At 53.5% G+C, this 15,179-nt stretch overlaps 1 protein-coding gene across 1 annotated transcript; it reads left to right on the top strand.

Annotated features, from left to right (window-relative positions):
• Positions 1-3,777: 3,777 nt before the first annotated feature.
• Positions 3,778-10,005, top strand: LOC308346989 (keratin, type II microfibrillar, component 7C; the record flags this gene model as incomplete). Its single annotated transcript, XM_080810158.1, has 9 exons — positions 3,778-4,161; positions 5,780-5,988; positions 6,404-6,464; positions 6,595-6,690; positions 7,272-7,436; positions 7,693-7,818; positions 8,059-8,279; positions 8,972-9,003; positions 9,473-10,005. The coding sequence occupies 9 exons, from the start codon at positions 3,778-3,780 to the stop codon at positions 9,658-9,660; spliced, it is 1,482 nt and encodes a 493-aa protein (XP_080666284.1). The 3' UTR covers positions 9,661-10,005.
• Between the last annotated feature and the right edge of the window lie 5,174 nt (positions 10,006-15,179).

Raw genomic sequence — 15,179 nt, 5'->3', positions numbered from 1 at the left:
CACCCACACTTCCCGGCTCCCAAGTCCTACTACTTCCAGAAGCGGTCTCCCCACAGAAATACTACGTCCACAGCCAGACAAGCAACAAGCCAGGCACAACCCAGGCCGGGACAGTCTCCCTGAACCCGCGAATCTTACCTCCAGGAATTTATGTTAAAGAAATTAGTGGAGATGGGCATTGAGATGTATCTTATAAATGTTCATCACAGAGTCATATATCCAAACTCCATTAAGAAAGGACAGGGGCACCCAAGTGGCTCAGTCCATTGAGCATCCGACTCTTGACTCTCAGTTTTGGCTCAGGGTCCCAGGATCGAATCCCATGTCGGACTCCATCCTCAGCAGGAAGTCTGCCTGAGGTTTCTCTCTCTCCCTCTCCTTCCACTTGTGCTTGAACGCACTCTTTCTCTCTCTCTCTCTCTCTCTTTCTCTCTCTCTATTAAATAAATAAATAGATAGATATTTTTAATAAAAATCCATTAAGAAGGGGCGCCTGGGTGGCTCAGCGGGTTAAAGCCTCTGCCTTCGGCTCGGGTCATGATCCCAGGGTCCTGGAATCGAGCCCTGCATCAGGCTCTCCGCTCAGCGGGAAGCCTGCTTCTCTTCCTCTCTCTCTCTCTGCCTGCCTCTCTGCCTACTTGTGATCTCTGTCTGTTAAATAAATAAATAGAAAAAAAAATCCATTAAGAAGGGACCAAAATTAAAAGGCCCTTCCGTATGAAGGCAAAAAGACAGGACAAGAGCAACAGCGGGTCAGCATCCAAGCAGACGGCTGGCGCCCACCAGGAAACCACCATGATGAATAAGGCCAAGGGACGCTCGCAGTCCCAGCAAGGCAGGCAGGAAACTAAGGACCAGAACGACAGGGCAATCGGTCCCTCCAGGCAGCAAGGATGAGGCAGCCCCCAGGCCGACCCACGCCAGCCGCGTGAAGGGCAGGCTCAGGGCACAGGCCTTGGCAACGGACCCAACCTGGGGATCAACCAGAGCCTTTATAGCCCACGGTTGGGGTGGGAGCCAACCCAGCCTGGAGCCCAGGTGGAAGGAAGCAGTCTATTGGGCTGCTGAACCCTTTGTCAGCTTCCTGTCTAAGTGTGTTTTCAGGGGCTCACCCAGTTTGCCATTCTCTTTGTTCTCAGCCACTTACAAATAGGTGCTCTAATTAAGGCTTTCTGATGTGGCCGTGATTGCCTTGTAAAGCTGTTGGGCTGTTTTCTGCTTACTAAGAATGGTACTGCCCAGCCCGTGCACACCGTTCCTCTGCAAGTCCCTGAGGATCCAAGACCAGTCACCTGGTTAGTATGGGGTAAAGGGCGGGGCATCTCCCCCTCCAGGCACCCGCCCACTGAATCCTCCCAACAGCTCAGCAAGGCATGGTTTGCCATGCATAAAGTACAGGAAGGGAAACTAAGGAAACAAGACTTGCCCAAGGTCACAAAGCTGGTCAGTGGCAGAGCCAGGCTTCAAACCACACCTTTTTATCTCCAGAGTCTGCGCTAGCATCATCTCCCATCAGGACAGGGCCCTGGGCATGCTCACAGCATCCCTGACCCAAGGAAGTGGCCATGTTTACACAGAGACCCTCAGTGAAGCATGCAATTTGATACTGCACCCATTGGGTTGTGACAGGTGAGCAAGGGCAGAGGGCAGAGGGCAATGGCCAGCAGGGTAACAGAGAAATGCTTCCTGAAGATTCACCACCTTTCATCCCTCGGCACTTTACCAAGAAATAAATCCCACGTGATCTTTGAACAACCCACTGAAAACTTTCCAGGTGCTCACCAGTCCCAGCTGAGACAAGAGGAGAGAAAGAGGTGGTTCTTTCTTGGCTGGCTGGCAGATATGTGACCCAGGAAACACTCAGCCATGCCTCCCACAGAAACACTCCAAAATCCCACCAGCCACTCAGCAGGAATCAGTCCCTCCCTCGCCCGCTGACCTTGTGTTCTTCGGTGTCGCTCACTCCAGAGGTCCCTATCCACAGCCCATACCCACAGAGCTCCCACTCCACACATAAGAGTCTGTGAAAATTTATTCACAGGGCCCAAGTGGAGGGGCCGGAAATGTCCCTGCCCTCCCAGAAAGGACGGGCCCTCTCTCACCCTAGAACGTAAGTGGCTCACTCACCCTGAGAGGAGTAAAGAGGGCAAAAGGTGAGGCCCAGGGAGGGTACATGGAGGGCTATTTTTAGCCCAGATTGGGTCAGCATCTGCTTGTGGCTGGTTAGTAAACAGGGCCATCAAAGGAGTCATCCTTAAGTACAAAGGCAGTCAAGAGACTTGTTCTTGGAAGGAAGGGTTTACAGGCTCAGATCCACAGGTTCGAGGCACCTCCTAACTAGGTCCCACTGTCTACCTCCCACAGCCATCCCTGGTCCTAGCCCAAAAAGAGGAGGGGGAAAATCATAACAGCTTGGCTGTGAGAACGACCACATGAGCTCCCCACCTCCTCTCACAGCGTGGATCCTCAGAGTAGAGGAAGCAATGTCATTTCCAACACCGGTGACCTCCCTTCCCTTCATCTCCAGCACCTCTCATCCTTCCTGGTGGGTGCGTACACACCAATATTCATCAATCAGCTTCCCGGCTGGGACACTAAAGGATGGCACATCCCCATATCAGATCCCGACTCAGCCTAGGCATCTTGGGACCTTTTCTCCACCTGTGGCTTCTCCCCCTTACCCACTGGCCAAATTTTGGCACCCCTTTGTGCACATCACCCTCTCCTGACCTCCAAACACCTCAGGTCTCCACTGGATTCACAGAACCCAGCAATGCACAGCTGGGTCGTGGTAAGAATTTTCTGAATGAATGAGAAAACGCATGATTACATAAACTAGCCTCCAAATCAGAGCCAGACTCCTTTCTCATCTCCTCCCAACCCTATTCGCAGCCTACCCCAGCTTCAACCCACCTCCAAGCAGTCTTCCCTGATTCATCTCTGTAGCTCTGGGTTATTCCACACTCCTGATGCTCCCCCCGAAGTCTCCCAGCAACGAGGCCCAGAACTCTGGAGAATAGCCCTGGTTCTCTCATGAACTCTCTGACTTAGTTTCTCCCATGTCCCATCTAGTGTCCCATAGCTTGTCTTCCTAGGAATACCCAAAGTGCAGAGACGATGCTCCCTCTCAATTCCTCCCTCCCAATTCCTCCCCCACTACCATCCCTGACTAGGCTCTGGGTAGGAACAGGCCAGGAAAGGCTGACATTGACAATGAGAAAGGGACATGCTTTAGAGAGACAGAGGAAGGCAGAGAAGCCTCCTAGAATAACAGATTGTTTGGGACACAGCTCACTGGTTGGGACCGGCAAGCCATCCACCCTGAGGCCAGGTCCTGGGTCTGGGACCCATAACCCGGGGATGCCCCTTCCAGAAAAGGATTCCGAGGGTAGGCTCCACCCCAGGTCGCTGCACCCATTCCCAGTAGTGAGTGCGTGGAGCCCAACTGATGCTTCCAGGACCCCTTCCCTTTCTCCGCTTCCAGCAGCAATGGGAAGGGGAGAGGCAATGAGGAAGCTTGTTAATAGCTTTGAAGATGAAACAGGCCTGTGGCTGCAGATTGTTGACACAGCTACCCTGAAGAGGCAAGCTGGGTTGGCTCTTAAGAGGCCGGGATGATGCCAAGCCAATAAAATGCAGCTATTGTCACTCTGCTGCGCCTTTTAATGCCAGCTGCCCCTGGTGCATAAAAGGGCCTGCCACAGCCCAGGGAGCACAAGCTTCCGACTCCGTCCTCGGCCAGCTTCTCCACTGTCCAGACACCTTCCTATCTCCAAAATGACCTGTGGCTTCAGCACCATGGGCTGTGGATTCGGCCCCAGGAACTTCAGCTGCGCCTCCGCCTGCGGACCCCGGCCAGGCCGCTGCTGCATCACGGCCGCCCCCTACCGCGGAGTCTCCTGCTACCGCGGCCTCACCGGGGGCTTTGGCAGCCGCAGTGTCTGCGGGAGCTTCCGCGCTGGCTCCTGTGGCCGCAGCTTTGGCTACCGCTCTGGCGGCGTGTGTGGACCCAGCCCACCCTGCATCACCACGGTGTCTGTCAACGAGAGCCTCCTTACACCCCTCAACCTGGAGATCGACCCCAATGCTCAGTGTGTGAAGCATGAGGAGAAGGAGCAGATCAAGTGCCTCAACAGCAGGTTCGCTGCCTTCATCGACAAGGTGGGTGCCCTTGATCACACCCTTCCTGAATTCCTTCCATGTTCAGGACTCAGGCTGGGCAATGAGGAGGGAGTCGGAGGCCAGCATTTCCTTGCCCACAGAAGCCCCTAGTCCATTCCAAAAGGAGAAGCAGCCATACCTCTAGGACACAGACAGAAACAAGAATAGGATAAGGAGCTGCCAATCTGATGGGGAAGACAAAAGGAAAACCCAGAAGCAGGAACTAGAGGCAGAAACCTTAGTGCTGAGAGCTAACATCTTTTCATGAACACAGGGCTGCCAAGTGGGTATTCAATGCCTTTGAAGTCAAATAGATATTGACATGGGAAGATGGTGCTCCCTATGTCAAGGGCAGGCCCATGAGTGTAATACTGGAACAATGCCACAGATCACACAGAGCTGTTTCTCTGCCAGATGGTTCTTTGGCTGCTGAGCAGTGGCCAGAGTGCTTGGTCCAAGTCTGGGGCTCAGGATCCAGGGATGAACAATAGTTACAGTCCCCACTCTCTGGGCCTTGTGAGGAGACAAGGTCTGGACATAGCATAAGCCCTCTGCACTTGGCAGTTTCTGGCTCAAGTCTTTAGCCCTCTTCCCCCATTGAATTCAGTGGCAGGAGCACGAGGGGACAAGTGAGAAGACTTCAACTAGGAAGTGGTTCTGGGTCTGGCAAGGGCTCTCTCTCTCTCTCCAGAGCCAGCCTTGAAAGAAGTCACACTAGAGAGATACCCGTCAGGAAGGACCAAAAAAAGGTCTGCAACTCCTAACAACATGAAACACCAAGGCTAGCATAGGAAAGGACTTACCAAGGTTGTGGCGAATTTCTAGACAAGGGGATCTGAATGAGGACACAGGTCAGCCAGGCCAGCCTTGTGGCAGGGAGAGGGGCGAGCAATTCTCCTGGGGCCCAATAGTCTCTCATCATTACAGTGAGAGACGAGCCCCCCGTGGGGCAGAGGCTCAGAGTTTGAGTCTTTGCTCTACCACTGTGAGCTCTCAGGCAGTCGGGTACCATCCCTAGGCCTTCAATTCCACATCTATAAAATGAAAGGGCTAGAGCACAGAGCATGCCTGCACTAATATCCCAGGTGACTATTATTCTAATTGCATTGTTGTTGTAAGGTTTTAATAATTGGCACAGACTTCATTTTTCACCTTTTGCACTCTGCCTTTCTAAAATGGTTGGCTTCCTCATTTGCACACCTGACTTGGTATAGTAGCTATCCAGCACACAGGCGCCCTTTCGTGCCAGGGCTCATTGAGCCCTCCTCGCGAGGCGAGCATTAACCTCCCACTTCACGAGGGGGTGACACGCTGTGCCCAAGGACATGTTATTAACAAGCAGCAGCAGCATCTGGACTCAGCATAGTTTAGCCCTTTCTGTGGCACCAAGTAATTGCCTAGAAAAGACTATAGCGAGCTCTCAGGAAGGACTTCCAGGGGACCCAATTAAGCCCTGGTATGGTTTTGACATAACACCCGCCAGGGAGGACTCTGGGTCCGAGAGTTGAGGACCTGCAGGTCTTAGTGCTGGGACCACTACCACCCACCTGCCCCCGACCCCACCTCTTGCCTCTGATCCTGTAAAAAGAGATTCTAAGGCTCTGCCTCTGCGCGGCAGGTGCGCTTCCTGGAGCAGCAGAACAAGCTGCTGGAGACCAAGTGGCAGTTCTACCAGAACCGCAAGTGCTGCGAGAGCAACCTGGAGCCCCTGTTCGAGGGCTACATCGAGACACTGAGGCGGGAGGCCGAGTGTGTGGAGGCTGACAGCGGGAGACTGGCATCGGAGCTCAACCATGTGCAGGAGGTGATGGAGGGCTACAAGAAGAAGTGAGTGCCAGAAGGTGCTGGCTCAGGAAAGGGCTTGAAGGAAGCTCCCAGCACAGGGGCACGTCTGGGTCTGTGGCTGGGACTCTGCCTGGGGGTGCAGAAGGACCTGCGGGTGGGTCCTGGCCCCCTGGGAGATAGAGTCCACCTTGCCTTCCCACACACACATACATGCACACGCTGAACTTCCAGATCCTGCCTTCCCATCGGCACTGAGAAGCTCAGGGGTGATGTAAGAGTGGGTACTTCAGCTCTCCGGGGTATCTCAGGCCTGGACAGGCAGCCTGATTTGGTCCTGCCCCATTTCTTTTGGATGCAAAGGGACAAGCAGGGAGAGGGTCAAGCTCATTTGCATGCATGCTTCATGGCCAAGTTGAGAGAAGCTCAGGCAGGGTCTTGTCCTTCCCACTTACTTCAGGTATGAAGAAGAAGTCGCACTTCGGGCCACAGCAGAGAACGAGTTTGTGGCTCTAAAGAAGGTGAGTGCCCAAGGCCCAGCCCCACCCTGAGTCCCTGGCCACCCCGTCCTCACTGCCCCACCACACTCCAGCCAAGCTCTCACAATGTCCTGAGGGCAGCTGGCCTCACAGCCCCTTGAACCCCACACAGGAGGTGGACTGCGCCTACATCCGCAAGTCAGACCTGGAGGCCAATGCGGAGGCCCTGACTGAGGAGATTGACTTCCTGCGGCGCCTGTATGAGGAGGTGAGGGAGCTCTCGACCATGGTGGGCATCCCCAACCGCCTGCCCAGGCCCCCAGACGCCTGCTGACATGGGGACCCAGGCTCGAAGATGGAGGATTGCAGGAGAGGAAGGAGAGGGAAGAAGGGAGGCAGAGGAACGGAGAACCGAAAAAAGCCAAGAGAGCGCAATCCCTGGGACAGCTGTGGCTTGGGAGCGAAGCCCACACAAAGCATCACATAGCCTCTAACCGCTTTCTCCGGCAGCCAACAGACTTCCTTCCTGGGGTCTGGCCAGGAGAATGTGAAACAGACCTGATGCAGGGTCTGGGCCCGCAGGAAGCACCCACAGCGAGCTGGTGGGGGGACGCAGCCTAGGCTCACCTGGGCCTAAATAACCCAGAAGCAAGCATTTGAAAAGTGGTTTTGTCTTCCTCTAGAAGGAATTTCTTATCTGTACATAAAGTCACACAATTTCATCAGAGAATTATCTGCTCCACACATGAGACTTCAGCTCCCAATGGGCTAAAGAGATTACAGGCATCAGCATGGGAATGTGAGGAAAAGCCCAGATTATGTGCTGTTTCTTCTTTCCTACTCTCACAGGAGATCCGCGTTCTCCACGCCCATATCTCAGACACCTCAGTCATCGTCAAGATGGACAACAGCCGGGACCTGAACATGGACTGCATTGTGGCAGAGATCAAGGCTCAATACGACGACATCGCCAGCCGCAGCCGGGCTGAGGCCGAGTCCTGGTACCGTAGCAAGGTGAGGAGGTACCTGCCTCCTAGACATGGCAGCATGAGGAAAGGCAGTTGTATAATAACAAGTCCTCTTTTGTCCATGGATTCTGATCCCTTGGATGGTAACAGAAGAGCAGACAGCTCTCAGGTTATAGAGTCCTGGCAGGGCTGCCATGCATGTCACATAGGCTGAGCACTGTACAACCTGCCAATGGTCTGTGGTGTCTGAGTGGGTGGGAGACTGCATCCTGAACCTCAGGAGCATCTCTGCTTCCCCCCAGTGTGAGGAGATGAAGGCCACGGTGATCCGGCATGGGGAGACCCTGCGCCGCACCAAGGAGGAGATCAACGAGCTCAACCGCATGATCCAGAGGCTGACGGCCGAGGTTGAGAATGCCAAGTGCCAGGTAAGGGTCGCCTGGGGCCTCCCCAGCTCATACGGCCATGTATGTCCCCAGTGGATCTCACCATTCATGCTCCAGGCCATCTGCATGACCAGCGTCCCTGGTTGTGGTCCCTGGGGGAGACTCAGCTGATGAAAGGGAGAGGTCTGCTCTTGGGGTGTTCCCAGCTGGGGGAGGGCTGAGACAGGAAATGGACAGAGAGACCTGGGCCATAACCCACCTTGTTGTCCTCTGGGTCCCCAGAACACCAAGCTGGAGGCCGCAGTGACCCAGTCGGAACAGCAGGGCGAGACGGCTCTGAGCGATGCCCGCTGCAAGTTGGCAGAGCTGGAGGCCGCCCTGCAGAAGGCCAAGCAGGACATGGCCTGCCTGGTCAAGGAGTACCAGGAGGTGATGAACTCCAAGCTGGGCCTGGACATCGAGATCGCCACCTACAGGCGGCTGCTGGAAGGCGAAGAACAGAGGTGGGGCCCAACCCTGCTGCCTAGGAATTATACTTGCATAGATCTGCCCACTTTTGATTCCTCCATATCCTAGTCAGTCCTCAGAACTGACCCCAAGCTAGACTCTGGGGTCTTGGAATCCCAGATCTCAAGAGACTGGAACTTGGACATAGTATACAGAGGGAAAAAATGAAGGTCAGTGTCACTGTGAGGTCTAGAGTTGCAGAGAACCCAGGTCCTTGCTAGGATAGAACCTGGACACCCATTCTCTCAATTTAGAAAATCCTCAGGTCATTCCACCCCCAAGTCTTGCAAGACACACTCACTGCCTGGTTTCTAGGAGGTCACCTTGCCCAAAGATAGAGTTGCTGACCAAACTGTGACCCGGCCTCGTGTGACTACCCAAGAGAACCTTCCCCTTCCTGCAGCTGAACCTATCCAAGTATGCCACGTATGGCTGTTCAGGCTGGACACTGCACAAAGGCAGCCGCCTGAGGAGCAAATAAGAAGTGAAATCCAGCCCATACTCTGCTTGCCAAGTAGGGTGGCCTGGCATTGCTGCAATTGCCAGACAGGTACTTTTTAAAGTTATACAGAGGCATAAATATAGGCCAGAAATACACCTGAGATGATCCATTCCAGCATAGAGGAAATCTGAGAATCTCATTCTGACTTCTTATCTCTTCCCCTTTCTTACCTTCTTCCCCACTCAGGCTGTGTGAAGGTGTTGGAGCTGTGAATGTCTGTAAGTATCTTGAGCCCTGAAAAGGAAAATTTTATGTTTGGCAACAAGAATTTTCTGGCTATGAGTGTATGGAAACACTGTGTGTGAGGGGTAGGGGAGGGGGTCCAATAATTCCTCCAGTAAATGGGAGTAGGTTGGTCATGCAGCAGGAGAGACTGAGGTTAGCTCTCAGGAACAACTGGACAGCATAAAGAGGGTTAGAGAGGAGAAAAAATAACAGATCTCTCCAGGAAGGACCCTGGGCTGTCAAGCTGAGGCCACCAAAGAGGAAGGGGTTTGCCCAAGGTCTAGCCTCGGAACCCAGGGTTCCTGGCTCTCAGGCTATGGTTCCTTCCATGCCTTCAGAACTACAGCGAAAGGCCCTTTGGGTCCTTCCCCGGAGGCTTACGCAGAGCAGGGAGGCCCAAGGAAGGAGCCCGCATAGGGTGACCAGCAGCCAGCCCTCCTGACTCTGCCCTTGTTTCTACAGGTGTCAGCAGCTCCCGCGGCGGGGTCGTCTGCGGGGACCTCTGCGTGTCCGGCTCCCGGCCCGTGACCGGCAGCGTGTGCAGCGCCCCCTGCAGTGGGAACCTGGCGGTGAGCACGGGCATGTGCGCCCCTTGCGGCCCGCTCAACACCACCTGTGGAGGGGGTTCCTGCGGCCTGGGGAGGTGTTAGGCAGCCCCAAGAGAGAGCCAGAGAAGCCCCTTCTGCCTGCCAGACGCGCCACCGTCCCCACCTCCAGCTGAGAACAGCGGTGCCTCGGTAGCTCTTGCCCTCGTGTTCTGAGAATACACCATATGCGGCTCATTCCCATCAGCCCCTCCTCGGCTCCTCTTGTCCTACTGGAAGCCGCTGCTGCCTGGGACTGGACCCTCCCCTTCCTCGATGTTGGCCTCTGTCCCCTCCCACGGAGAAGGGCCCTCCTTCCCCGGAAGGGGCGCTGCTGGATGCCTCCCCCGCCTCTCTGGTCTTTTGTCTCCTGTTTTCCGAATAAACTGGGGGACCCGCTTTATGTGCCGTAATGCCTGCTTTCTCGGAATGAGCCCATGTCCCCCGACCGCTGAGCACCAGCAGCCCAGCGAGATGAACCGAGAACTGGGACGGTTCTGGCCGGTCTCAGCCCTGACACCTGCGGCGCCCATCCCCACATAGTGCCATTATCTCCTGGCCCAGCAGTGCTTACCACGCTCATGGAGCCTGGCACCTGAGTCATGCCTGCCGGTCTGAGGTCGTCTGGGACGTATTCCTCTGACTGGTTCTGAAGGGACCCAAAGGAGGTCGCGGGGTCTTCTGGAAGGCAGTGTGTGCACGTGTGTGTGGTTTTAGCCTCCTTCCCCCACACATACACCCCATTTTCTCGGCAAACCTTCCTTCTGTCCCCTCCCCACCACCATACATGGACCACAGTAGCAACTGCCAAAAGCGCCCACAGCCCCCTCAGGTGGGCATCCTGTGTCAGTCTGGACCTCACCCCATCCCCTGCCCACTGCTGCCCATCAAACAAGGGGGGATGAGATCCCTGACACCCACCTCTTGCCCATCCTTCCGCCCCCCATAGGCACACCTGGGACAGCCTACTTGAAAGCCCCGTAGCAGGTAAAAGGATACCCTCTACTCGCTTTCTCAGGTCCCCCACCACACTGCCCTCATCCTCAGACACCGCAGAGCTTCAATCCCAGGGCTGAAAAGGCTTCCCTGGCCCCCTGTATGGCCTGAGCTCTTCTGGGAGTTAACTCCCTTCTCACTGATGCTCTTCTCCTCTCCCTCTGCCCCAGCCCTACCCAACCCCCATGCTGACCCCCCATCCTCCAGACCCTGCTCCTTCCCACCCATCTCCCAAGCCGTCCTAGGAGGATCTGCTACCTTCCCTCACTTCTTCCTAGAATCTCTAGGGAGCTCTCGGCTCCTTGCCCTCACCCAAGCCCCCTCGGCTCCCTGTGACCCTCTGTCCCTCCCCATTCCTGAGCCCTGAGTCTTGGGCCTTCCACGGCCTTGTTCTGTTTTGTTTGGCCTTGTTCTGGGTTCTCAGCTGCTCCCAGGCCATCCTGCTCCCTGGCTTATTTCCCTCACCCAGGCAACCTTGCCCTTGAACGTTCAAGTGCCTTGGGGCTCTCCTCTCACCTCTTTGCACACACCACCCAGGCAATGACATCAGTCTCTGGCCTTCGGTTTCCACCACGGTTAATGGCTTTCCTGGTTAAAACCTTTCAACCACACTTTCGAGTCCTGATGACTGTCAGGATGCTTGACTCACCCCCCAGCTTCAGATCCCCTTGCCCCAGTTCCTACACGGCATCCGCACTTGGCCATCCTGGAGACTCTTCTAATCCAACAGACTTTCCTGTTGAACTCACCATCCCATGCTTTCTCCACCTGAGCCTTCTCTTTGTCCCCTGGCAAGATCATCACCCAGTTCCATGGTCTCCCCATGCCTGCACCCCCACCCTCAACACTAATGCTTTCCTTTCCTACCTCCTTAGTACCCCCCCTAATCCAACTCTTTCCTCTTTCTCTGCGACCACCACCCACATCTCGGCCACCACCATCTTGCCTGGAGAGCTGTTCTTCTCCCCTTCCAACCCATACAACATGGCAGCTGAAGGTCTTTAAAAGACAGAAATCTGACCTTTCAGTGGGTCCCCACTGCCCTCAGGATGAAGCCTGGACTCTTGAATATAACATCCCAGTCCCATATATCTGGCTCTGGCTGGTCTCTCTGCCTCTCCCCACTCCCCATCCCCTCCACCATCCTCCCCACCTCCGTCTCAAGGCTCCCTGAATGCATGTCCAAGGAGGGCTGGCCCAGGGGCTCCCCACCTTTCCATCCTGACTCTCTTGGGCAGTGACTCTGAGCTTGGCTCTGGGATCGCCACACTCCCTGCCAGCCTTGGGAGGTCATCCAGGTGCCACCAGGGGACCCCAGGGAGATTCCATGCCTCTGTACGTGGTGCACCTTCCTTCCACCCTACCAGCTTGAGGCACCAGGCAGGACTGATGCTGCATACTCTCCAACAATTACATCCTCGTTTCTGAGTCCCTGAGCCCCACCAGCTCGGCCTCCACAGCCTCTCCATCAACAAGAGGTGAAGCCACCAAGAGGTCTGGGCCTCCGTACTAGGAGTAAAGGAGAAGCGTGGTTGGAGGATTTTTAACCAGGGCAAGCTGGTTACCTCCTGAAGGAAGTAATACTGAAGCTGAGGCCTAAAAGAAGATCAGGAGTTGATTTATTCAATCAACAAATAATTATTGAGCCTCTGACCTGTACCAGGTACTGGTATATAAGCCTGGGTTCATATAAGTGACGGAAATAATCACAGATGCCTATCCTACAGGATGTATATATTTTATAGCAAAAAAAACAAAAACACATAACTAAGGAGCTAACAAGGAGAAAGAGATGTGCTCTGGACAAGGGGAAGAGCATATGAAGAGGTGGGTTGGAGAAGGAGCATGGAAACCTCCAGGAACTCTGTTAAGTCCTAAGGCTGGTGGGGAGGAGGGGGACTGCTCTCCGGTGCCTTCGAAAAGCTTAAGATGAGCCCTTCCTGACTATACTCTCCTACCCCCAACCCCAACTCCACCTCCAGAAAAGCTTTCTGCACCCGTGGTCAGGCAGTCCTCATTCCTGCTTCCTTCCAGTCACTTTCCCCAGCATCTTGCAGAGGTAGACAGTCTGGCCCAATTTCAGGCTCCAGGGAGAGCCACGTGCCTCCTCTCTGGAAGGTTCCCATTGATTTCGAGGAACATGAGTGATCTGGATGTCAGATCCCCGTGGGCCAACAAGCCTGAGGCAAGGTAGGTATGGGTCATGACCTTCCCCAGAGTAACAGTCCCTCACCATCTGCCCAGCACTGCCTGGCAGCAGATTCAGTTATCATCGCAAAACATGGAAAAACCGGGGTTCCCAGAGCTGCAAGGCCTTGACCACACTTTTTTGGTGACCAAATCAGGACAAGAACCCAAAAGTCCAGACATTCAATACCCAGCCTTCTTCTAACCACCCCCTACCCACTCCCAGCTATTTCGACACTTGGAATGCTGTGCGGTTATGATACCACAGTCATAGTAATAACAATCATAATAGCAGCTTTTGAGTATTAGTCATGTGCCACACTATAAACTTTTATCTGTAGGGTCTCATTTGATGCTCCTGTGGTAGCTGTCTTCAGATGCGGTCCCCAGCCATCCCTGTCTGTGCGTGCCACTCGAGATGAAGCCTGTTTTGCCTGGGTCTGGGCCGCCCTGCAAATGCTTTGACCAATAGGATGTGGTAGAAGTGACATTGCAAGGATTCTGCACCCAGCTTTAAGAGGATTGGCAGCACATGGAGAGAACAGAGGCTCCTGGCCTTCAGCCCCAGCTGAGCTCTCAGCCAGCGGCCAACACCAAATGTCCGCCAGGAGAGCGAAGCCATTGTGGACCTATGGGAGTCGCAGCCAATAACATGAAGCAGAAGAACCATCCCTCCAAACTACACGATCGAGAAAAATAGTGTTGTTTGAAGCCGCCAAGTTTTGGGCTAATGTTTGTATGGCAACAAACTAGTGAAGAAATCAGTACCTAGAAATAGCCGCTGCTGTAAGCAAACCTAAAACCTGTGACATCATGAAACCATGCCCCCCAGAGTTCACGAGATTGAAACACACCAGAAATGTAAAGCCTGTTTTTCAGAGAACAGTTTCTCCCTAATCAGCTACTGTGTCTTTGCAGACCTTACTGACAAATCCACTAGCTGTTCTTACAGAAACCTGGTCAACAGATACGGTTCCAGCCCAGAAACAAAGCAGGGGCCTGCCTTCCTTGCAGGAGACAAGGAGCCCATTCAGTATAAACCGTCTGGCAAAGCAAGCCCATAGACCCTCCTCCTTGTCCCAAGATAACTGCTTAACGCTTAAGGGGGAGGGTGCACAGAATTTTGCCTTCTTTGGATATCAAGTGTCCGCCCCAAAGTGAACATAGTATGTTTGTTACGTATATGTTTGCTCAGTGCACATGCGCCACCTGTTTTCCTGAATGCTCGTAAGTTTCCCCGCCCTTTCCCCTACGATGTTTATAGTATCAACTCCTGTGATTGTAAACAAACTTGTTCTCTCCCCTTAGAAAAGGGGGATTGGAGACTTACCATCCTGTCTCCTCATTTGGCTGCCTCTCGAATAAACCTTTTCCTTGCTGCATACTCGATGTCTCAAATGATCGGCTTTGCTGCACGTCGGGCAAACAACTTGGATTTGGTTACAACTGATTTGGGGACCAGGCATCAAGCAGAGTCTAAACATCCTCGAGGAGGCCATTAGTGAAGGCAGGAAGGACAATGAGGAAGTTATTAGTAGATGCTGTAAGAGGTGACCTGTATTATGTAGTGGTGACAAGTTTGGCAGGACTATTGCCTGTGGCGACAAGGAAGACCAAAAGGACATCTAATGGATTTGTGGACCTGGCTGAGGTTTCCAGTTAGAAGGATGAAAATGCCACTGGCTTCTCCTAGCCACTTATGATAAAATACAAGAGGAGAGAAATGGACTAGGGAAGGAAAAGTTTGGGTTTTTAGCACAATCCAGAAGAGATAGGGACAGTCTTTCTAGTCAGCAAAAGGTTCTCCAATTAAGAAATGGCCTCAGAGCAAAGATCAAACGCAAAGCACTGCTAGTAAACCATGCCCTCAAGTAAAAGTCAGATAAAGACCACGGCTGTTAGACCCTTTGCTGAGATCTCAGACTTAACTCAGAGTCTCTTAGACTCACTCAGATGACCAAAGATATTCTAAGAATCTTTTTTTTTTTCAAAGATTTTATTTATTTATTTGACAGAGAGAAATCACAAGTAGGCAGAGAGGCAGGCAGAAAGAGAGAGGAGGAAGCAGGCTCCCTGCCAAGCAGAGAGCCCGATGCAGGACTCGATCCCGGGACTCGATCCCAGGACCCTGAGATCATGACCTGAGCCGAAGACAGAGGCTTAACCCACTGAGCCACCCAGGCACCCCAGTATTCTAAGAATCTTGAAGGCAACTTCATAGTTGTCTTTAAGCAGAGCTTCCAAGAATCTTCAGTGTTGTCCCAGAGCATAATGTCTCACAGCCCAAGGGTGGGAGGAGCCTGTCCCAAAGATATTTATAGGGATAGCTTTTGTCTAACAAAATCCAATATCATCTGATATACCCCAAAAACATTTTTTAAAGAATTATAGCAGTTCTCACT

The sequence above is a fragment of the Martes martes genome (assembly GCF_963455335.1).
Source record: "Martes martes genome assembly, chromosome: 8".
NCBI classification, from domain to species: Eukaryota; Metazoa; Chordata; class Mammalia; order Carnivora; family Mustelidae; genus Martes; species Martes martes.
The sequence above is the reverse complement of the archived record's forward strand: the minus strand, read 5'-3'. Positions and strand labels throughout refer to the sequence as shown.